Source organism: Ambystoma mexicanum, chromosome 8, assembly GCF_040938575.1.
Source record: "Ambystoma mexicanum isolate Mex_15411 chromosome 8, UKY_AmexF1_1, whole genome shotgun sequence".
Classification (NCBI taxonomy): Eukaryota; Metazoa; Chordata; class Amphibia; order Caudata; family Ambystomatidae; genus Ambystoma; species Ambystoma mexicanum.
The window spans coordinates 1282146810-1282171988 of NC_090929.1; the positions used below are offsets into that span (position 1 = coordinate 1282146810).

General features: G+C 45.3%; 1 protein-coding gene across 1 annotated transcript in view; it reads right to left on the reverse strand.

The window, feature by feature from the left end:
* Positions 1-25179, reverse strand: part of KNDC1 (kinase non-catalytic C-lobe domain containing 1) — an 895433-nt gene that overhangs the window by 394908 nt on the left and 475346 nt on the right. The window contains exon 16 of the mRNA XM_069611402.1: positions 8166-8386. Within this exon, the coding sequence (XP_069467503.1) occupies positions 8166-8386 (221 nt within the window). The remainder of the gene's footprint in view (positions 1-8165; positions 8387-25179) is intronic.

The following is a 25179-nucleotide window of genomic DNA, read 5'->3' on the forward strand; positions in this document are numbered from 1 at the left end:
AAGAGACAGGGAAGGTCTGCAGTGGGGGAGCAGACCCCCCAAATGCCCAGGAGCATGTCCAGGAGCATGAGCATGAGCCAGGAAGAGCTGGAGAGGCACTCATGAATTTAACATCAACACTGGAGTACACTTGTAAAACAAATCCCCCCATCAGCGGGCAACAAAACAAGTATTAAAGCGATGGTACATCCAGAACCGCAAAATAACAGCAGGGGTGAGCATCTTCTGGAAGCCCAACGAAGTGAGGGGGAAAGAGAAAGTGATGTGGAAAGGAGTTACGAGGAAAAAAACTCGGACTCAAACACCAACGTGGATACGGACATGGACACGGACGCGGAGCCAGCCGTACCCTCCTAAAAACCAATCCACAGGGAGATAAGTCCAAATGCAAACTTCTAATGAAAAAGCAAGCAAAAACTCAAAACCTGGTGAACGCTAAGCCCAGCAAGCAGAAGCAAGCCATGAAAGCTATGGCTCCTAACAAAAGGAAGACAACAATGGCGACATTACAAAAAAAACCAAAAAAAGGTGCAACGATGGGACAGTTCTTGCCGAAGCCACTCTTGTCCTGTCCTTTGAAGTCTTTTTTTACTAATTACCAAAAGAGAAAGCTGGATACAGACACCGAGTTATCAGATGCGGAGCTACTGGAAGCCACCCTCGAAATCACGCCTACAAATAAACTCTGCAAAATTGACATTGCAACAGAGAAATCACCAAATAGTGGGAAACAAAACACTACTCTAGAGGTTCCCTCGCCAGTAAAAAAAAGCTAGCCAGAACCACCCACAGACGAGGGGAATCCAGCAGAGTCACCCACGCATTCAAACATTGGCCATCCGTCTGCAGCGACGGAACCGAGAAAGAAAACGCCTCAACAACAAAAGTACATTCTGCTGCAAAACACAAAGAACACAATAACGCCAAAACAGGTGCCGACGCCGCCCAGGCAAACTTTTGCAGAAGAAAGCACTCCAGCAAATGGAGGGCACCACCCACAAGACCAGCAGGAAAAGGTCCAACGCTACTCGTGGACAAAAGCTCATATATACAGGACAGAATTCGCACCCAAAGGCAAAAAGGGGGATAGGGAGGCAAGGTCACAAGAGGACCTCATCAATAAGAATTTTATCCCAGCCCAGGTAGTGGAACCCCGCCAGGAACCAAATGCCTCAGTTCTTTGGGAAGCTTTAGATTCACCCCGTGGTAGCAACAAATGAACAAATATCTTTACATCTCCAAAGAATCGGCGCTTCAGCGAAATTTCAACAGCAACTGCAAAAGATTCACCATCTAAAAAACCAGATATGTTGACGATAATGTCTGCCATGACAATTGCCTCAGCCCCGTTTGGGAAATAGTATGAGTCGATAAGAGATAGCATGCAAGATAACACCGCAGTCCTCGCTAACATGGACACTAAAATGAAGTTCATAGAAGGATACATAACAGCAACAGAGACCAAAAACATCAACCAACAAAAAGCCTTGGAACTCAAAGTGTCAATGCTTGAAAAATTAGTGGACTTGCTACAAGCAGAAATTAAAAATCAGCTCTGCAACGGGGACAAAATTCAGAGGAAAGTTTCTGCTACGCCCTTACACAAAGACAGCGCTGACGCCATGAAAATCAAAAAACGACCTAAAGAAATAGAGGAAATGGACAATACTTTAATAATGGACAAAGCATCCCAAGATCCTGCACAAACAGGGAAACAACAAACGGTTCTGAAACTGTCAAACCAAGTGGAGGAGCCAGCTAAAACCAAAAATGACCCAAAACCAACAGGGACAGGACATACAAGTGGTCATGAAGAGGTTGGAGAACAGGATGACACACAGTCCGTCCTGAAGTTGTAGACCTAACAAGATCGCCCAGATCAGCGGACAAATTCCTGGTGAACTCAGATCTTATAAACCTGTCGCAGCATTTTTTAAATGTTTTTATTTATTTATATTTATATAGCGCGCAAGCAGCCCAGGGGCATTGAGGCGCTGTTACTTGCAATAACTTAGTTACATGGTACAGGCATGATAGCGATTGTTGACACATTATGAATACTACAATACTACATTGGGAAAGCAACTCCGATAAGGGAAGAAGAAAGTAATTCATCGCTGAAGGACAATGATAAAACCAGGCATGTACCCGCAAAAGGGCACAGGAGAAAACTCGTAACTCCATCTGCCACCTTGACAACAACACCCGGAGTTGCCAACATGATAAAGAGCTGAACAGAGAACACTCAGAACTAAAGCAAACAAAAAAAAATGGGCAATGCCTAGCAGCGGAACAACAAAAGACGTCTGCAAAAACCAAGTGTGGTTCCCTGAGAAAAAAAAAAGACAAAGGAGCGTCTGTATATTTAAACTAGAGCAATCTAAACGATCAGAAGGACATATGATCCTCAACAGAAAAAATGTCCTAGCAATAACAAGGAAAACAAACTCCCTAAGACAAATAAGGACTGAAGATCTCAAACTCGTGGAACCTTACCACAGAGGGGACATAGCAAAAGCGTACCTCCATGTGAAATCGAACAGTAGTCAAGACTTATCGATAGCAGTGTTCCAAGAAATTGAACAGTTAGGCTATTTTCTATCGGAAATAAGAGATCCAAAGCCACCGGAAAAAAAGACTGTACAAAGAAAGAAGATGCACTCTCTAAACAGCACTATATTTCAAGAACAGAGGACCTCTATAGGCTTTATCGAAGCGGAAAGTGGCAAAGTCACACAGACATCGATACTCTGGGTTCCTAGAATACTAGAGGACATATACACCTAACAATGACAGGGGACGTCGACCTTGGCCATTTCGATATCCTGTGCTTACAAGAAACCTGGCTGGCGGATAAAACATCCCTTGATGGCTTTACGGTAGAAATATCACCAGCAACAAAAGGTCTCTTGGGGCGCCCGTCTGCGGGGCTCCTAACTGCAATTAAAATAGGCTTGGGCTTCACCATGATGGCAAACCTGAAAAAATCGTACAGGATTCTGGCTATTCTGGTAAACTGGACTCGAAAAACAACCAGCAAAGAAGCAGCTCACCAAACCCAGCTGGCGGTCATAAATATCTACTGGAACCCCCAACGCATAACAACCAAAGCACTCTGCTCAGATATGGAGGCAACAATCGACAAGATCTATGAGACATACGAAAAGATTGACATTATAATCTGCGGCGACCTGAACGCAAATTGTGGAAAAACCGCAGATGATCCTTTGAACCCGTTCCCAAAAGGCCAAACAACAGAAAGAGGAAAGGCCTGGACAAGTCTAACAACTCCAAGAAACCTCCACAATATAGCATCTCTGTTTCCAGAGCAAAACACAATCCCGACGTGGGAACGGTTAAACGCCAAAGCCACACTGGACCATATCTATGTGAGCCAAGGTTTGCTCCCGATCATAAAAGCCTTCAATGTACAGAGAACTGTGTACAGTGACCATAATCTTCTCCACGGTGTCTGGCAAGGTAAACGTACATCCAAACGGTTATACAAACACAATGTTGCAATAAATAATCAGCTATCAAGGCTTCGCCTTACTGCAACAGACGTAAAAAAGATAAATGCCAATACAACATCGAGGGTATTCTGGCAACACAATCAGATGGCTATGCAAGACCCAACTATCTCCCTTTCCTGGTGGCCCACAGAGTAACAGCAACTGCTCAGAAAAAACAAATAGAACAACCGAAAAATGTATATGACAAGTTGGTGGTTGAAAAACAGAAAGCAATGCGTAAACTGAAGCGAATTGCGATGAAAACGAACACTTCCGAAGCCTGGTGTCATTGGGAAGACGAAGCAAAAAAATACTCCAAATGGATTAAACATCGAAGAGCAGCACTGTACCAACACAATCCGGAAGAAATGCTGCGAAGACTGAGTACCAAAAAAGCCGGTGATTAAAACGATGACATCGCAATCAGAAAACAAGATCTCTAACTCTCTCTCGGAAGCCCAATGGATATCACATTTTACGTCCCCTTTTTGACTTCCCCAACACTAGGTAATCAATCAGAATACGGAATTCCACCACTCCATGGGCAGACGTGGCGAACAGTGATGAGATCGAAAACTTGATCATCAAACTCAAAAACTCAAGAGCACCGGGCCCTGACGGCTTGACAAAAATTGATCTGAAACAAGCTCCAGAAGAGTGGGCAGCAGTGATCAGTAAAATCTTTGCCATTTTGGTAGAACAAAATCGATCCCTGAAACATGGTCAAGGGCCATCATAGTGCCGATCTTCAAGAAAGGAAGCAGAGAAATCCCGGAGAGCTACATGCCCATAGCTCTCTTAGACATCATAGGGAAAATCTATGCCTCCAGTCTACTTGAACTCTTTGGAAGGTGGTACAAAAATGCACCATGTAATGATCCCTTCCAGATGGGCTTCCAGAAACATGGCAGTACGGGCATCAACATTACTTCTTAACATCTTAAAGCTCAAAGTGAAGGAAGGGGCACCAAAAGTATATCTTGCTTTTGTGGACCTATCAAAAGCTTTTGATAAAATCGATCGAGCAAAACTGTGGGCTAAACTAGAAAACTGGGATTGCCCAAAAGAGATCCTGGAGCCAATCATCGCCCTCCACGCTGACACGCAAATCAGGGTAAAACAGGACAGACAAGGCACCCTCTCCAAGGAAATTCCTGTCAACAGAAGAGCCAAACAGGGCTGCCCTCTGGCACCGGTGCTCTTTATTTCCTTTGTAGGTGATTACCGACAGTGGGAAACAAAAGCAAGGGCGTTCCTCCCCAAAATAGGGTCAACACCCATCTCAAGACTGATGTACGCTGACAACGTGATATTGATCGATCAAACTCAAATGGGGCTACAAAGAAAACTGGACAATCTGGCCATATACATTGAAGATAATAATCTGGAAATCAACAAAACAAAAACGAAAATCCTTGTACTGGATAAACCGGGCAAAAAAGCACAAAAAACCAAAACTGGTATTTGGACAAAACTAAAGTTGAAGTAGTAAGAAACTTCAAATACTTGGGAGTGACATTCGATGGCTCGGCTAAAGAAACTTCAATGCAATGTATGAAATACGTGTTTGGCTTTTACTGTTTACAGCTGGTCTTGTGGGCGACTCCTTAGTATTCCTTTTTGATATTAGACTTCTTAATTCAGAATTTCAAATATTATACTTTACTCATGATGTCGCAATTCCTCAGAGTTGTCGGTATAAAGCCTATACCGTGAAATTGCATTATATCAAGAAATAACTCTGTGACTCTGCGCCAATTTCTTTCAAAAAGTTATCTGATTTTTATTGAACCAAAAAATGTTTTTGTTTCCTCAATACGCCCTCTATAGGGTCAAAAAGTCACAGTTATTTCTTGATATAATGAAACTTCAATTAAAGACACGCTGTGGGAGAAAACTAAGCAGCTGACATCCCAGACTAAGCTAGTCAATAACAAATATAGCAAATTTTCACTCCTTCATGCTATCCAATTTTACAGAACAAAAGTTGTGCCGTCACTAATCTATGGGATGGACGCATCTGTCAACATGCCTCAAACCATCTGGATCAAACTCGAGGGGTACATCTGGAAGGCTATTTTGGGACTTCCAAAATCAACACAAATGGCAGCAATCAGACGGGAACTGGGGCTAGTCTCCCTAGCAGGCTTAGTGGAACAAAGTGCAATGCTACTATATCGAAAAATTCTAGTAGCAAACTCACTACCCATCTACAACATCATCGCGGAAGAACTGAGGAGCGAAAAATGTAAGGGCATATACACATGGGTAGCACGCCAAAAAGAAATATTGAACGAGGTGGCATGTTCGGAGGAGGATTTGAGATATAATCCACAAAGAGTGAAAAAAAAGATGGAACTGAAAGACTGATTTGCAACCATCGAGAAAGCAAGTGCAAACAAACTTCTGACACACCACCCCCGTCTTGTAACAAAGTCAAAGAACCGCAAAATGATAGCATCAAATTTCCTAATAAAGTGCTGTGGACGTTATTCATGAAAGCCAGACTCAACTTGCTCCTAGCGCTTGAAATTATATCAATCATATCATCATCAGCAGAAACCGGATGCCGTCTGTGCAAAAAACAAGACTGCCCAGAAACACTCAAACACCTGGTGCTGATGTGTCCAGAGACAACCCAGAATCTCTGCTACTATTTGGCATCGTTACTCACCGATTCTGGAACGGTAGACCTGGATTTGCTCTGGAATAGATTGATATCTGGGGAAACCAGAAGATGGACCATAGCTGCTGTGAAACTTATAGATCTCTCGAACCTTGACTCTAACATTCCATGTGTTCTCATTTTGCTTGATCTCTCTTCTGCCTTTGATACTGTCAACCATACCATCCTGCTCAACCGTCTCCGTGATAACCTGGGTATCACTGGTCAGGCTCTGGCTTGGCTGACCTCTTTCCTCTCAAATCGACCTTCCCAGGTCCAACTGGGGTCTTTCCTGTCTGACATCTTTTTCTCGACCTGTGGTGTCCCCCAGGGTTCTAACCTCTCTCCCTGGCTGTTCAACCAGTATCTGGCACTTCTCGCCCACAGCATCGCTGCTCTCTGCCCCAACTTTCAGTGCTATGTGGATGATACCCAGCTCATTTTCAGGCTACCCTCGGCCTCCTCTTCTCCTTCCCTCATCTCTGACTGTCTTTCTTCTATCCAGAAATGGTGTGCCGCCAACGATCTCTGCCTTAATGCCAGTAAGACCGAGATTCTACTCATCGGCACACCCACTCCCTCCTTCCCTGCAGCTATCTGTCCGGCCTCTCTTGGCCCTCTTCCTGCTCCTACCTGCAAGGCAAAAAACCTCGGGGTCATCTTTGACTCCACACTCTCCTTCTCTCCTCACATTTCTGACGTTTCTAAGAAGTCACACTACCAGCTGCACCTCCTCAGAGGTATCCTTCCTTTCCTCTCTTTCCCCCAGAAGCTCACTGTCTCCAGATCCCTGGTTCTCTCGAAGCTGGACTACTGTAACAGCCTCTATCTAAATCTTCCTGCCTCTACTCTCCGCCCTCTGCAACTCATCCAGAACAGGACTGCAAGACTTGTCCTTGGCCTCAAGCCCAGGGACCGTATCTCTCCAGGACTGAAATCGCTACACTGGCTCCCTGTGGCTGCGAGGATTAAGTTCAAAACCCTCTGCATTGTCCACAAGGCCTTCTGGGGCCTGGGGCCAAAATACCTTCAACTCTCCCTTCCTAAATATCTTCCTTCTCGAGCACTTCGCTCATCCGCCTATAACTCCCTCAGGGTCAGCCGCTTCTCCAAGCAACGAGTTGGGGGGAGATCTCTCTCCGCAGCAGGGGCCTCCCTCTGGAACAGCCTTCCTGCCTCCCTGAAACTTGAGGAGAACCATCTCCGGTTCCGGAAGCACCTCAAAACCTTCCTCTTTGCTTCTGCTTTCTCTCCCCCTCTCCCCTGCTAAATCACTGAAACTGTACTGAATCAGCAACTGGGCCACTCATCATTCTCGGTCCTTGGCCCAGCCACTCTCCCCTGCACTGCCTTCCTGGCGGGACTGTCTCCGTATCCCTACAGCCCCCCTTCCCAGCACTTGTCTGCACTTATCTTGCACTTGCCACCAGCTGGCCCTTATTATTTATCTTGTTCGTTACTAACCCTGTACTGCACTTTCCCCTCTCCCTTTCCCCCTCGCACTTTTCCCGTCCCCCCTACCCATGCACTTGCGCGATCTGAATGACACCTGGCCTAGTAGGATCGTTGTCTGTCTCCCCTTGTTCCCCCCTCCCTACCTCGTCGCGCCTTGAAACACTTGTGTATAGGAGCGTTACAAATGCCATATCATATCATACCATATCATATCTGGCGCTAAAAATGACAATTCAATCCACAAATGAGATGACGGGAAATTTACCAGCTCAATAACCGATGTAAACAGTAGTCTAGACTTTAGAGACATTTATCCAGTGGACTAACAAACGCAGAAATACACACTGTAAGAGGACGAGTCTGGGTGTCTCCTTTCGGTCCTTCTTAACCTTGTAAAAATCATTTTCTTGTGATTAAACTCAAGTAATAAGATTTTTTTTAAAAAAAAAATATAGATGGAATAAATGCCCATGACGCCTACCTCAACCATTATTATTTAATATATGTAACTATGTTTAAGGAACTGTTGTTACCTGACTGGATATTTATGGCAACAATATTTTCTTCATCACTCATGTTATGTAGAGGAGATAAGTTGGGCTGTTCAGAGAGAATATTTGACTGCTCCCCAAGCACAATTGATTTTACACGAGGATTGTTTGATAGGTGTTGGCGTTTCTTCTTTTCACCAGCAGGTTTTCTCGTGAAGCTCCGAGTGGCAGTGCTTGATGTGGAAGCATTTTTCTCAGTTGAGCTGAAACACAATATGCAAATAACACAAGTAAGTGCAAGTACATTTCATAACATCTTTAAAAGTTGTAGACTAACGTCTTCCAAGAATATATGCCCTTGTGTGGGACGTGATATGCAGATCACAATTCATGTTGCATTCAGGAAATGGCTTCTCTTAACATGCAAAACTGGGAAAACTGTTATCTTTTTTAAAAAAAGCCCTGAAACACTAAATTAACATCAGGCTTTGTAGTGAGGGAAAATAAGAAGCAGGTTAGATTGCCATGTCATTGGCAACACTTTCTTCTCTGTAACACGTTTATGCATAGGGTACAATTTTGTAAAGCCATCAAGAGGGACATTTCTTATGATTCAAAGGTATATTACAGGTGAGGTACTTATAAGCAACTACATGTATCTCAAGATTCAGATATCAGCTCACCATATGCTTAAAACTTTTCAAGAAATGTAGGTCTCACACTGTTGTTGCCAAGTTTGTATACTTATTCTGGAGCTTTCTAAAGGACTAATTGACATTGGTTTCTGATTCGGTGGGATTTGGTTGAAGGGGACATAATGTAAGAGCCCTTCATGAGATGACCAGTCCAATGGCTTCAGTGGCACCTTTCGTTCATATGGAATGGTGTGACGACATGGATACTTATTACTGCTTTGAGGGAGATATCAATTTTGATGGATAGTATTTAAGTGTTCTTGAATGAAACTAACCAATGGCGTTTATTGTCAAGTCAGTCTTAGATACATTTCTGTAAATATATGCTATGTCACCCATGTACGTGGAAGTGGAGTAGTAAAAAGATGTATACTTTCCAAACAGAGCATTAGGGATGGCATTTGTTGCCCAGACAAATATTTTTTTCTAAATACCCGCAGATTAATTAGTTAAACCAAAATTGTGTAATGATTTAACATTGTTTTTCAGAATACAATCTGGGCAATATTTCTTTAAATAGTGAAAGCCTATAGCAAAACATAGCAGAAGGCTTTAGCTGTCTAACGGTATAAAACATATTTGCAAAATAATCTTAGTATTACAATAAATGTTGTAATAAAACAAAATGGTGGTTGCAGATTGTTTCCATCCATAAAACCATTTCCATCTATATAATGATAGCTAAAGACATTTGTTCCATCCTTGTGGGTGATTCCACCGAACAAGACAAATGGGTGGAGCTGCAACAACTTGCCTTGTGCGTAAGAAGAAGCAAAAAGTTTCTTGAGAACCGCCTCACCGAGCTCTGCATCCCACCTGGAGCTGGTGTCCAGGTATTAGTGCTTACAGAATGCAAACAGGGTGGCCCATGTAGCTTCCCAGGAAGCATGATTCTGAAAGGCGACACCGTAGCCTTGCCCTGACCGCGTGCGTATGAATCCCCACTGGAACAGTTTTACCCATGGCCATGTAAGCCTCCAAAATGGCCTGGACAATCCAACGGGCTATAGAGTCCTTGCAAGCTTGGGTGCTCAGATCCGAGCCCCTGAAGGTGATGAACAGCACCTCAAATTTCTGGGAAGATCGTGTCCGGGAGAGGTAGAACTTGAGCACTCTCCTCAAATCTAGGGAATGCAAAGCCCTTTCAGCCTCCAACTGCGGGTTCAAAAAGAACAACGGCAGGCAGATTTGTGGTCCAAGTGGAATGGGGAGACCACCTTGGGCAAGAAGTTTGGATGAGTGCGCAAGATGACCTTGTCATTGTGCAAAGTGGTAAAGGGCTTGCACAATGACAGTGCTTGTAGCTCACTGACTCTGTGCACAGAAGTGAGCGCCACCAGCAGGACCACCTTGAGAGTCACCAGTCCGATGTCCACCCATGCCATTGGCTCAAATGGATTATGCTGCAAGGCTGCCAGCACCAAGATGAGGTCCCAGATGGGGTGAAGCCCATGCATCAGAGGAAACAGCTGGACAAGCCATTGAGGTGGGCCTTAACCACCGGGTTGGCCAGGGAGCAGGTGAGGGGGACAAGACCCTTGTCATGAGCCCAGTGGCAGAACCTGGTCCACTTACTCTTGTACTGACTTTTCTGTCCAAAAACTGGGAGGGGTGCAGTCTCGGTGGATCAGGGGCCAAGCGAAGGGTCCCAGCCTGGCTGGGTCCAGGTGTTCCACTTCCCTGCCCTGCTGTGTGGGGAAGCCCTTGCTGGATATCGGAAGATGGACAGGCCCCTGGGAGCTCAACAGCAGCAGACCAGAGAATCATGCCCTTGATGGCCAGTGTGGGGAAATTGGGATGAGGCTGCAGCTCATGCGGCCTGAAACCTGCAGAGGGTCCGCTGGAGCAATGGAGGAGGCAGATGCGCATAGCACCTGAGGCTATGCCAGCAGAGTTGAAACGTGTCCCCCAGATATCCCTGAGTCTGCCCTGCCCATGAAGTGAAGAGGGGGGACTTGGAATTTAAAAGAGATGGAAATAGGTACAGATCCGGAAACCCCCATTTCTGGAAGAGGGGCAACAAACAGTTGATATGTAACTCCCATTCGTAGGTGTTGAGCCCCAAGCGGCTGAGCTGGTCCGCTTCCGCAATGCTATCCCCCAGGTGACGGACAGCAGAGATCCATATACCCTCTGACAGGACCATCTCCCAGATTGACACCACTTCCATGCAAAGGAGGGGAGAGCGGGTGTCTCCCTGCTTGTTCAAGTAGAAAATTGTTGTGGAATTGTCGGTCCTGACCAGAACCGCCTCACCCCTGATGACCAGTAGAAAGGCCCTGAGACCTAGAACTACCGCCTAGAGTTACAGCATATTAATATGCAGGAGAGCCTCTGTTTGGGCCAAGCGCCCTTGATCGAATAGCCATCCATGTTAACCCCCAGCTCGTACCATGATCCCTGAACCCTTTGAAACTGGTGAAGGAAAAGGGTTTAAACTTGGACCTGCCCTTGGTCTGAGGAAAGGACTTTTGCCCTGGTTTTGTTAGGATGGTCAAGGACTTAGCACTCTGCATAGACGTCTTCTTTTTTGCCTGCTTGTGATCAGTGGATAAGTGAAATAGGTCTGTGACTTCAAACAGAAGGTCTAGAATCCTCTCCTGCACATCAAAGTAGAATTTTGTGACATGCATTCAGGCTGTTTGCTTCATCTCGACACCCAGGCAGATGCCTTTGCTGGCCGTGCCGATGTGTGAGACCCAGGACTCCATGATATCAAGTGCAACCGTGCGTTCCTCATCCAGCCCCGCTTTGAAGGAGGCCTGACTCTCCAGGGAAGGTCAGGCAGGAACGCCCCAATCTCTCGTCACAGCTTCTGGTTTGCCACGGCTAGGAGGGAATCAGCATTAGCCTGTCATAGGTGCAGCCGGCATTGAGGCAACATCTCTTTCCGAAACACTCGAGGGCCTTGTCCTCCTTGTACAAACACATGGAGGTGGCCCCGGCTGTGGAAGACAAAGAGGCAGGATTTGAATACAAAAACACCACCACCACCACTAAGGAGTGTGGTTGAGGGTGGAACACCAGGAGGACTGGTTCTCCATCCAATTGCTGAAACCAGCTCTCCAATTTCTTGTTCACTTGGGCATTGGCCCGGGGCTTCTCCCAGACTTTTTTAACCACAGAAAAACCATCTTTTGGAAGGGGGATGCCCAAGCCGCACATGGCACGCAGGGCCAAGACTTCCACCAATACCCCGGTCTCCTGAGGGTCTCCTCCAGATGGGGGACCCCCAGAGAATCGGCAAGGCCTTGCAGCAGTCATGAAATGCTTTCACCGAAGCCGAAGGCTTTTCTTCATGCTGTATCCTCGTCATCGCCCCACCCCCTTTGCCAAACGAGGGTAGTCCAGATTCAGCAGCTCAGGGGTTGTAGGGGGTCCCCACACCGGTCTGCTACTGAAGGCAGCAGAGCATCAACAGGTGACAGCAGTGGAGGAGGCGTTGGTGTCACTGGGGGTGGAAGGCTTGGAGGCACCGGCGGGGCCTGGTCTGGAGAGGAAACAGGCTGCGGTACCAGAACCCCCGATGGACCGGAGGAGGGTCCAGAGAAGGGGGCCTTGGAGGCACGACATGCACGAATAGTTCCTTGATGCAGCACTTGAGGAGCCCTGACATCTGAGGAGAGCGCATGAGGAGGAGAAAGCGCCCCAGAAAGTGATATTCACAGGTCGCCGGGTCCCAGGAGGGAGCACGGCCCTCTGCTATGCTGGGCCTTCTCTCCTGATCGAACCGCAGTGGAGCTTGGGATGGGTATCTGAACCGGCTCATAATTGTAACCCTGCGGAGAGCACCTGCTGGAACCATGAGGCCCAACACTGCTCCCTGAAGGAAGAGTAATGTGACCTCACCTGTGTGGCCCACTCAGCATGGCCAACCTTTTTAAAATCTGCAAGGAGCTGGCCACTTTGATTTATACCTCCCCTGTTACTTCCCATACCGTTGGTATAGCCCTGGCTTCTCATTTCACCAGTAAAACTCAGGACAACCTGTCAACGCTATCCTCCTCTCCTCATCTTTCTCCCACTACCTCTCTCAGGTCCCCGCCATCCACCCTTCCTGCTCCTCTCTTTCTCTCCTCTCTCTCTCCTATAACACCTGACGATGTGTCTAGACAAGTCCGGTCTATGAATGTTTCATCCAAACAGGTGCTCCCCTGCTCCTCCAGAACCATTAAGGACAACACTGTCTCCCTCGCTCAAGGTTTTGACCAATTTCTGAATTCATTACTTTGCCACTTGATTTTTCCCTTCTCTTCTCAAGCACTCCCTTGTTCAATCCCTCCTGAAAAAACCTTCTGCCGATCCTTCCTGCCCAGCCAACTACCCCCCAATCTCTATCATCCTTTCCTGGGCAAACTCCTTAGAAACTGCCCATCTCTCAGCTATACCTCCACACTGAATCTGCTGGTTATCTCCACAACCATCAGTCTAGCATCAGATTGGTCAGAGGCACGGAAACTGCTCTCCTGAAGTGAAGTGAAGATCGGCTCTCCAACCTTGATTCCAACTCGTACTCTATTCTCATCATCCTTGACCTCTACTGTGCCTTTGACATGGTCAATCATGCCAACCTGACCCGTCTCAGTGTGAACCTTGGCATCACTGGTCAGGCTCTGGCATGGCTGACCTCCTTCCTCATGGACCGATACTCCCAGGTCCAACTTGGGCCCCTTCTCTCCACCACCAGGGCTCTATCCTCTCACCCTGGCTCTTCAATGTGTATCTGTCCCCCCTGGCCCACCTGATCCCTACTTTCTCCTGTGACTTTCAGTATTATGCGGATGACACACAGCTCTCTTTCAGGCTTCCCTCAGCCTCCTCTCCATCCTCGCACATTTGTGACTGCCTATCTGCTATTCAGGTATGGTGAGCCTCTAACTACCTCTGCCTTAATGCTAGTAAGATAGAGGTTATCCTAATTGGGAACCCTGCTCTCGCTTTTCCTCTCTCCCTCTGGCCGCTCTCCTTGGGCCCCTTCACCTCACCCTCCTGTGAGACAAAAAACCTTGGCGTCATCTTTAATTCCACTCTCTCCTTCTCTCCACACATCACTGACCTTGCCAAGAAGGCCCACTTCCAGCTGCACCTCCTCAGAGGTATCCTACCCTTTTTCAGCTTCCCCCAGAAGCTCACTGTCAAACTCTTTGCATGCCAGACGCTTCTCCAAACAGATAGGTGCCTCTTCTCATCTTCCTTCTCCCCTGCTAATCTACCTGTCTGCTCGTCCTGACTGGTGGCATGGTTGCCCTCAGAGTCCCACAGGGTACCACCCCACCAGTCACCCTGCACTGCCTTCTGGCCTAGCCAGCTCTTCCGGTCTGGGACTGCACCTCTGCCATCGCTCAAACTTACTCAGAGACCTGCTGCCCTGACGGCACTTCCCCTCGTACCCTCTCCGCTGCACTTCTCGTTGCACTTGAGCGATCTGAATGTCACAAGGCCTAGTAAGATTGTATGTCTCCCCTCTACTGTCTTGTGGCGCCTAGAAGCACTTGTGTAAAGGCACGTTCTAAATACAAAATCATATCATATCACTTGGAGGGTGATAGGGCTGCCTGAGGCCTAGAGTCAGGATCCATGATGGCTACCGGTTGTGCAGGCTCCCCTATGTGCCTGTCTACCATTTTGGGGCCTAGCATCACACCATGGGAGGGAGGATAGAAACATCCCGCACTCCGTGAGGGGTGCGACATAGCCGAGGACTGTTTGTACCAACCTCAGAGATGGTTACGTAGGCCTAGGGCCCTCAGCCAGCGGGCTGGTAGTCAGATCTCTTTGCATCAGAACCTCAGAGATTTATTTATTTTATTGGTCATTTATAAGGCGCTTAGACAACTAAACCGTGTTTGGAAGCGCCACAAGGCAAAAGGGAAGGGAGCAAGGGAACAAATGATCAAACAGCAAAAACAAAGTAATGGCAATAAATAAACAAAAAAACAACAACAGTCCTAGTAGGGCTTGTGACATTTGGAACATGCAAGGGCACAGAGAGAGAAGGGGAGAGGGAGACGGGGGTAAATTCTGGTGGGTCCCCCAGTGGGGAAGTGCCAGGGGGCCTGTTACGGAAGCAACAGGTAAGTGTGAACGGTGGTGACATCCCGGGTGAGAGGGAGGTCGGTCACCGATCGGAAAGTGCAGACCTGGGACAACACCTGACAGTGAAGTGAGGTCCCAGGCAAGTGCAGAGGGGATGCTGGAGGTGATTGGACGGAAGGCCAGAACCCAATGTGGACTCTTATAGGGCCTGGCCACCAATCTCAGTTACTGTGGGGATAGTTAGCACAGGAGGGAGAGATGGAAGGAGGAATAGAAGAGGAAGATCTTGACGAGCTTGCAGAACTTGAGGAGATGGAGAGAGAGAGGGAGACTGTTCCACTGGAGTGAGCCAGCTGAGACAAGAGATATTCCACCAGCTCTCTGCTTGGAAAAGCGTTTCACCAGCAGAGAGCTAGAGCCAGAGGATGGTAGGGATCTAGAAGGAGAGTATTTAGTAAAAGTGAGTTGCAGATAGCATGGCCCCAGGTCACAGTCGGCCTAATGGATTATGCATAGGGTTTTGAATTTTATCCCTGCAGCAACTGGGACCCAATTGAGAGATTTCAGAGCTGAAGAGATATTGCACCTGGGCTTGAGGCGAAAGATAAGACTTGCGGCCCTGTTCTGGATTAGTTAGAGAGGACTGAGGGAAGAAGAGGGCAGGTTAAGGAAGAGGCTGTTGCAGCAGTCCACCCTGAAGAAGACCAGAGCTCTAGGGACATTGAGCTTCTGGGGGAAAGTGAAGAAAGGGAGAATACTTCTCAGGAGATGAAGCTGAAAGTGGGCCTTGTAGGCAAAGCCCAGGATGCAAGGAATGAGAGAGAGAGACGAGCCAATTATGACCACAAGGTTTCCGGCCTCAGAGAAAGGGGAGGGAGGAGTATCCATAGAGGGTGGCCAGAGTGCAGGGGGGAAACAGGAAGCAGGTGTCCCGATAGGAAGAATCTCAGTCTTGCTGGTGTTGAGACAGAGGTCATTGGAGGTACACCAAGACTGCATTGCAGACAGGCAATCAGGGATGACAGAGGAGGAGGAAAGAGAGGAGGACAGGAGTTTGAAAAAGAGCCTGGCTCCGGTATGGCTGTAAGCTGGGGAGCTGGTAGTCGTATGTGATCGTGCCTCAGGTTGCTGCCAGGAACCAGAGCTTGAGAGCCCTTTGCACCCAGGTGCAGAAGATGAGGAAAAGCTGGAGCACCAAATGGTGGACCAACTGGAAGAGCCCATGTGTCCCTCGACTTGGGAGCTGGTAGCCATGATGGCCTTGGGTTTGTCCAAGGATCGCCTGGAAGAGACCCTTGGTCCCTCTCGGCTTGGGAGCTCGTAGCCTCAACGGTCTTGGGTTTGCCGCCAGTACAAGGGTCAAATTAACCCTTTCCAGAGGGAGACCCCAGAAAGAAGTCTCTGTGTTTGGGGGCTGAGAGAACAAAGAACCTACCTTGTCGTGATGCAAGGTCCTGGCGATGAAATCCTTTTGATGACCAGGTGGTGATGAATGGAAGATCTCTCTCCAGCGGGAAAGATGACTCTCAAGGATTGTTGACCAAGAGAGTGGTGGTCGGGCCCCAGGCACTCAAAGCAGAACACATGGGGGTCCAAGACCGGGAATGACCTGTCGCAGGACATGCATTTCCTGAAGCCTCCTGCAGCTGACATGTGCCGGGGGAGGTAAGACACCGAATGGAGGTGAAGAAATTTGAAAAAACAAAGAACGGGGAGCACGCAGCAAGTTAAAAATGTTACAGCCCCTAGTTGACAGGTCCAACACCGTCTGTGTGGAAAAAGGGACTGAGGTGAGGCACTGGAAGGGAGGGGCCTCAGGGGCGTTCCCAACAACGGGGCTGTGCCACAGCACGCTATGCTAAATTTAAAGGGGTAGCTCATTTTTCGCTGTCAAAGGTTCTGGTACCGTCTTCATGTTGGGGAACGCCCACACGGATGGAGCAAAGGGGACGGGACGTATGAGTATGATGTTATTGTTTTATAAATAGTAGTGTGTAATGCCAACTGAGTGGTGTTGAGAGTGGTACTCAATCACAGAATATAGAAGTAAGTGATGTGCAGATGTTGACGTGTTTTTCATGTTTTTGCAAAAATGTGAATGTTTTAGAAATGGAGTCTGTCACCTAGGTGGCAGGGATCAACAGATTTGCCAGACCAAAGGTGTGTGAGTGGGGATTTACACTGTCACTCTGGCACCCATAATCTGGCCGCAATGCTGCTGAAATGGGTGCCAAAAACAGTATCTGCATTTGCCCCAGTGGTCCGGTAATTCCATAGGCGGAATAACTTTACTCCCCATTCCCATGGAGTCCCATAGGATTTCATGGGGATGGGGACCATGGTAACACTGGCACCGTAATTAACGGTGCTGGTGTTTCCATTTCTGTCTGCAGATGGGTGGCGTTACTCTTGCCAGGTCAGACCTGGCAGGAGTAACACCACCTGCATGCAGAACTCGTAGTTAGCCGGCCGGAAATGGTGCTGGTACGATTTTACCGGCACCGTTAAATCCGGACCGGCTAACCTGTAATGCAGCCCAATGTCTCTCTGTCCTTGGACATGGACCATCTTCTGGTGGTGCCAATGAGTCTCTCATCTTTATTATTCACTTCAGGCTTATGGTGTTCCTGCACCCTTTTTTCGAAGCTCCTTCAGTACAGGCAACAGGTGTTTTCGAGCCATTCTCCTGGAATATATTTGTGTGTTAGCGTTGGGTCTCTTCTAGATGTTTAAGGGAGAGGAGAGACTTCTGGTTGTATTTGAGCTGTGGCCAGCCGGGGTTACCCCCTCCTATTGTTACTGGTGCTGTGAAGAGGACACTATTGCCTGCCTGTTTAAATATATAGATTTCTCCTGCCCTCGTCACCGAATAACACCTGTCATACCCTCCCTCTTTACCACCACACCATGATCACATCCTCCTACTACCTATAATAACTACCTATAGTGAGATGGGCATGCTCAAACCATCCTATGCAGGCATTCTGTTTTATTCTGCTCATGTTCTGCAAAGTCTTCTAACAGTACCTCTTGATGCTTCCCAAACTGCTTCTTACCTTCTCCAACAAACTCCTTCTGGTGTCCCTTAAATGCTAGCACACTCTCTCCAATCATCTCCATGTGACATGCTTTAAATGTCTTCTCACTCTCTCCAAGGACTCTCTGCCCAATCCCCTTCTCAGACTTTCCTACATCCTACTCTGGTCTTCCCTGGACTCCTTCTTAGTCTTTCCTTTGTCCTCCTACTTATCTTCCTCAGAATCCTTTTCAATATTTCCTAGCATCCCCACCTTATGTTTCCCAAACTCCTTCTCAATATTGCCAACATCCTCCAAATTGCTTCTTATTCCTCAAACATTCCTCCTTACTCTCACCAACCAACTCCTTCAAACAGTCACTTCCTTCCTCCTTGAAGTGGGTAACAGTCATAATGATGGCTTTTAGTTCTGAGATGGGACTTGGCAATGATTGAATTACCTCCCAGATGCCTGTGGCTAGCTTATGTCTCTTACATCCTCATGTTAGCCTTTAGAGTGTTCTCTGCACCTCTGTGCAGTGATCCAAGTGTGCCGTTGGAGCCAGCTTTGTGAGACTGCACTCTTTGTTTCCCTTAAAGAGGACACTTGCTTGTTCCATTGGTTATATTGTGTCAGGGACTTGTTTATTCTGGGGTACAAGGGAGTGTTGGATTTATGCAAGTTCAATAAAAGGAAACCCTATATCCAGTGCCATGTATGTGACTGTCCCCTGTCATGACCACCACGCACGTAACTGTGTCACAATTCTCTCACATGATGTGATAGACTGCCAGTTGGTCAGCTGAGTTTTAATTAAAGGAGTGGCAGAGAAATTGGGCTGTTCTGTGAAGAAAACCCTGCAGAGTGTGTTCGTTTGGATATTGTGTGCATTACAAAGAGCCCTCAGGTGATGCTAATTGTCTGCATTCTTTTCTCAGTGAGCTCATTGTGTCGGCTAGGAATGTTAGTTACATTTTTTGGATGGCTTTGAACATATCATTTCATTATATTTGAGAGCTGAACATTAGCCCGATCAGTGGGTCTAGCATTTCTGAGATATTTCCCTCAGGATGGATTCTCGTCTGACTGCTCCATGTCTTATGAACACAGGCCATAAAGGTCACATTTAGATATACACATGAACAGAAAGCAGCTGTTTCTGAGCACGGATAGAGCAAGCACCTCATTGGCTAGCCTAAAGCGATTTACTAGGAAATGGGTGCTTTAGTTAAAAAGTATGTTCTGGGTGCTTTAGTTAAAACCTATGTCCTGTGTGCCAAAAAATCTTGCTGGACATTTGATTGATTCAAAGTGTGGAGAAACAAAGAGTTAGGAATCAACATGAACTCACATGGATCTTACATGTTGGCAAACCTCTAGGGCTGGAAAACATTGGGAGCAGTTTGTGATTTTGATGTCTATTAGCAGGAGCTCCATGTATCTGTCATGTTGTCAGAGCTACTTGCAAGATATCTTATTTTGTTTGGACACAGTTAATTTGATATTTTAGAATGCGGAACAGGGTGATGAGGGTGAAGATTTTGAAGGCAGTTGATAGGTAAAAAGCCAAGAGGAGGCAATCTGTCTGATACTTGCATCATCAGGCTTTTGTCAAGAAAAGCAAATCCAAGGATTCGGCACTATGTGGTCTGCAGAGACTATTGCATAAGAAATGTGTTGGAGCTGTTTGATGGGCACAGGTTTCATTAATATTCTCTAATAGTGGCGAGAGATGCTCGAAGTTGCTGCGGGTGGTGGACCTAAAGGAGTCACGGGATACTTTTCTTTTTTTACTAAACTACCTAAACCATACGGGGAGGAATGAAAACAGAAGCCCTAAAATACACTCTTGAAGTTAGATTCATGGCAATTTATGCACTGATTATTCTAGAATTTTAATCTTGAGTAAGTATGTTATGTATTGTAAATAATAGCCTTGTGGTGGGAAGTAGGTATAGGTAAAGGTGAAGGTACAGGTTCTGAAATCCTAAACCTGTTAAGCCTATGAATGCGATTTAAGTCATTCTACTCTTTAGTACAATCTATTTGCATTAATCTTCCAATTTGCATGTCCATTATTAAAATGTACTGGTAAGAGACAGCATGAACGTAGGTTTGACTGCCTGTTGTTTAGCCTTGCCAAGAGAAATGGGCCTTAATGTATGCTAATGTGAATACATGACTTATGCCCTACAGGAGTACAGTAATGAGTAGTGGCTAATTCACCTACTCAGTCTTCACACTTCGTCAAAACAAGAGTGATCCCTATCATAAAAGTAAAACAGGCACAGTTAAGAGATATACCTCCTGCACTTTTGTGGTAATGTGGGCAGAGGAAAGACTATACTCTCAAGAGTGGTGTGAATGTTATCCAGGAGCAACCCAAACAGCAAAATATGACAGTTCAAAATAAGTACAGAAAGGTCTGGGAGCTCCTCTACCGAGAACAAACACAATCAAATAACCTGTTCTATGGGAAGGTTCCTACTCGTGAGGGTCTACAACCATGTTTTAGATAAAACGTGGTTGCAGACCCTCCCGAGTGGGCACCTTCTCATAGAACATGTTATTCAGACGTTTTTGTTCTTGGTAGAGGGGCTCCCTAGGGTGTCACCCTAAGTTACCCAGGGTAATCCAGACGTGGACCCCATGCTCACTGTGCTTAGAGAGGCACAGCTTCACCTCACTGATGAGGCCCGACTATGTCGAAACACGTGGCTGGGGTTGCTGTTGGTACTCTTGTTCAGAGGAGAATTGCCTAGCATTTCAGTACTGGACTGCCCTTGTGGGTGGGACAAAGACTGATATGCAAATTTATATATATTTCTTTTATTGTAACATTTAGTTTTATTACAAAACTTTAATTACATGTAAAATGCAGTCAATTCTTTGGTTCCTTAACTTAATTCATTCAGTTAAAGTTAGATCATTGTCTAAGATCTTTTCCAGGTAATCTGTTACTGCACAAATTAATGGAGGCCTATTTCCAGATAGTAGATTAAACCACCAGTCCTCAATGTATATCCCGGGAGAAAATAATCTGCCTAGGAAGGACGATCAGCGGGATGATAGTTCAGCACACTCTGTGATTAGATGTTTTAACGATTCTGTTGATTTTGTACAGAATCTGCACAGATTATCCATTGAGTCTTTATGGTGTTTCATCCCCATCATTTATTTTGTGTTGTAAGCATTCAAGCAAATTCTTAAAAACTTGTTTTGATGATACCTTGAGGGGAATCTTTCCAGATATTTTGGTAATTTGTCCAAACTGTTACATGTTACGCCTGTGAAAAGAAAGGTTGGCATGGAATCACGGATCTCATTGTTCTTTATCCAGTTCCCCTTTCGAAGCTTCTTTTTAGCAAGTTGCGGTATGTCCATTACCAAATACCAGGATATATCGGCCACTTCAATGATCTTCAGGATTTTGTTGACCCACGCCAGCAGAATCCCAGAGTGTGGGTGATCAACTGTTGATTTAAATATTTTATAGGGTGGGGCAACCTTATGTAGGCAGATTTTTCATAGCATAGCGATGGATTTCCATCGTATGATTCCATACAGGGGCTCTACACCTATATCATGTCTAATAGCTATGGTGGAAGTACCTGGAGGCAGATTCAGCACCCTTCTCCAAAAAAGGCCCTCTAATAATGACCAGAATTTATAGTCTATGTTCAGACCAGCCTCCGCTCCATGGGTTAGTGCTGGAATGACCTTCTGCACATAGAAGGATCTTATTGGGGAGAGTGTGAATTTGCCATATTCAGAGTGCATCCTTTGACCTTGCATGGTGAATATTGCCATGAGATGTTTCAAGTCTTTTTGTCCAATCCCATTCCCTGATGGATTTGTTGATCTGCACTCCCAGATATCGAATGACTGAGACTGATTCAATTGATTTGCCAGCAGCAATCCATTTTAAGGGTTTACTGATGGACTGTTGTTTAGATCCAAAGGCTATGATTTTTGATTTGCTGGCATTGACGACAAGATCATTGGTTGTTAGATAGGAGACTAGTTTGGTCAACAGGCGTTGTAGGCCAATCTCTGTTTGATCAAACAGCACAATGTCGTCAGCATACAGAGCCCAACTAATTTGTTGGCCATTCACTTTCGGTGGAAAACATCGCACATTATTCAGGTCTTCAGAGATGTCAGAAATATATAATTTAAACAATAGAGCTGCCAAGGGGCAGCCTTGTTTTCCACCATTTGTTGTTCGTACTTCGTTAGTAAGATGCCCACTCCTATCAATTCTGATTCTGATTGAGGTTTCATTGTGTAGGGCCATTAACGGGTGAAGTAACGATAACGGACAAGACCATGCTGATAACTTTTTCCAAAGTTTAGAGCGATTGATAGTATCAAAGGCTTGTCTCATATCAATGAAAGCCATAAACAGTTTTTGTGAGACTTCATTGCTTCAAGTTTTAGAAGATTGACGATTAACAGATTTACTTCTGTGCCAAATTCTTTGGTGGAGCCGGTTTGCCAGCAGTCAATCAGGTCGATGTTAGTGGTCCAAGCAGTAATCCTAAATTGTAGGCATGTGGCGAAGATCTTACCTATTATGTCCATTAAAGCAATGGGACAATAATTTGCTGGATCTTCTCTGTTGCCTTTTTTGAATATTGGAATAATGACTGCTGTCTTCCAAGAGACTGGAATTTCCTTTGATGTGGCTATGAAAGAAAATAACTCAACAATAAATTCTGCCCATGCTTCTTTTTTTTCTTTTAACATCATGTTAGTCAATCCATCAGGACCTGCAGCATGGGAATTTTTTAATTGTTGAATCATTTGTACATTGTTTTCATAGGATTCACACACGTTCCAAGGCTCCATGTCGAGCTGAGACAGAGGAATTGAACAATCATGGCCTCTATTGAAAACACTTTTAAAGTGCTTTTCCCAAGCTAACGTAGAGTTCCCATTTGTCATTCTTACTTCTTGATTTGCAGTTCCATTTAGCATTTTCCATATTTCTTTGGAGTTATTTTGGGTAATCAGAGACAGAATGGATTCTCCGCGTTCTTGGTCTCTTATGATCTTAAAAGATTTGCGCCAATTACGATATTTCTGTTTGCATTTCGTTATCGCGAGAAAGAGGTCAGAATCGCCACTTGTCCTTTTTATGTGTCTAATCTTCATATTCATTTTATTTTTCTCAAGGCTGACTTGAGCAATAAAGATGTATTTTTTTGCCTGTGGCTGGATCTTTGTAGGGTATTTTTCAGTGCAGTACTGAGTCAGAAAAGGGCGTAATTCATTCTAGAGAATGTTGAGTTTAGATTTTCATTTAGATTTTGTCTCAATAGGCTTATGTGACTTTCATTGATTCTTAGTTTATTACCCTGTTGATTCAATTCCACTGGCCAAGTGTACATCTTCGAGTTCACTGCCCATTGTAGCGATCAGGTTAATTCCAATAAGTGATGATCACTACTGGATGTCTTATAAATTTTCAAGTTGTCGATTTTTATCCAACAAGATAAGGACATCCAGATGTGATCTAACGTTTTCTTGCTTAGGCCTCTTTGCCATGTCGCCTTTAACTGAGCCATTTAACATCTCACAGTTTCTTATTTGCAAGGCCTGTCTCCATAAATCTCCTCTTGCTGTGCGAGTGATGGTATTAGAGGAACATATTTGTTGAACCTCGAACAAGGAAAGGTTCAGATCACCGCAGATTATTATTACCAGGTCTGAATAGGATGTCAAGCATGGGCCAATTATTGAGGTCACTACTCTTATGAAACCAGTTGTCGAGATCATTGAAGGTTTCTAATAAATATTTATCAGAAGTAGATGTTTCGTTCGATCCATGTTTGGAGTTGGAAGATACAAGAGTGTCCCCTGGATTAAAATATTAGGATTGAAGATTTGCTCAACTGTCCACCCATAGGAATTGTTCACCATGGTAATAAGACCAGAGAAGGGACGACCTCAGAGATTTTTTCCTGCCATGTTTAGCAAAACAGTATAGCCATCTTTAATTGGTGTTTCCCGCAAGCAGATGGCAAAGTTGTTCATTAGGGACAGCGGGAAGTCTCGGAAAAGATGATGAAATCCTCTAGTGTTCCATGATATGATCCCACAAAGTTCTTCTTCATAGTATGTCTTTAGTTATGGGTGGGTGTCGCTATTGTGACCAGAACTGTTGGCATTTGAATTTTTATCTCTGCGTCGAAATTCAGTAGATGACCGTGGCGATTTTACATTGAATTGTTGTCTCAATAACTGATGACGCAATTCAGAGGGTGAGATTTCTTCATTGTCCTGTGCAGATGGATCTTCTTGTAATTTGTGCTGGCATTTCTCGAGCTGAATATCAAAGCCATATGTTAAGATCTCTTTGGCGGCTAACAGTGTTTTTTTCACAGCTATTGATCTTATATGTAGAAACACCTTGTCAGCTGAGTCCTCCGATATGTATTTCACAATTAATATATCATCTGAAGTGATTGTACGTAGTGAAGGTATGTTGTGTAGTAACCTCATCAGATTTCTTCTATTTAAATTCACTTCATTATCATTGGAAAACAAGTTTTCTACCCGGATCCTCCAGGCCGAGCGATTTTGTTCTTCTGATCGCCTTTGGGATACTCTTGGTTGTATCGCCTTTTGATTTTTCAATTGGGAAAATGTCATTTTTGGATTGAAATTTATTGAGGATTTTTTGGTCAGCTTTATGCCTGAAGCTTGAGAGATTGAAGCAACAGCCTTGTTTAGTGAGATGGCGTCACTGCTATGTCCGACTTCCAGGACACCGACATTCTTCTTGTTAGAAAACAAAACTTTGGTTGGATTAGCCATATTAGTCCTAGACTCAGATTTGAATCATGTTTATTGACCATTTTTCGTTGGATTCTTAGGGATTCTTCCGAGTTCTTTGAGTCTTCTGAGTCGGTGGAATAAGTAGAACATTCACATAGTTCCAATGATTTATCCTGTGTATCGTTTATTTGATCTTCTGATTCTAAACAAGCCCGCTTGTTAGGATTTTGTTTTTGAGATACGGTCAGAATGTCTCTACTATTTTGGACTTCAGGTGTGTCTACGTTTTCAGCTCCTTTTGGAGTTGTTTTTTTCCTCCTGTTTGGGTTCGAACAGGCCTAGTTTTTGTGGTGTGGATACATTTCTGACAAATTTCTTGACAGTGCCCGAGTTCTTTTCTCTGACCTTTTTACCATTCTTGCTTGAAGCTGAAGTCATTGTTTTTGGCTTAGACAGTGCTTTAACTGTTTTAGTTGCAGTTAAAGTTTTAGCTGTGCCAGAAAAGATTCCAAAAGTCAATTGCTT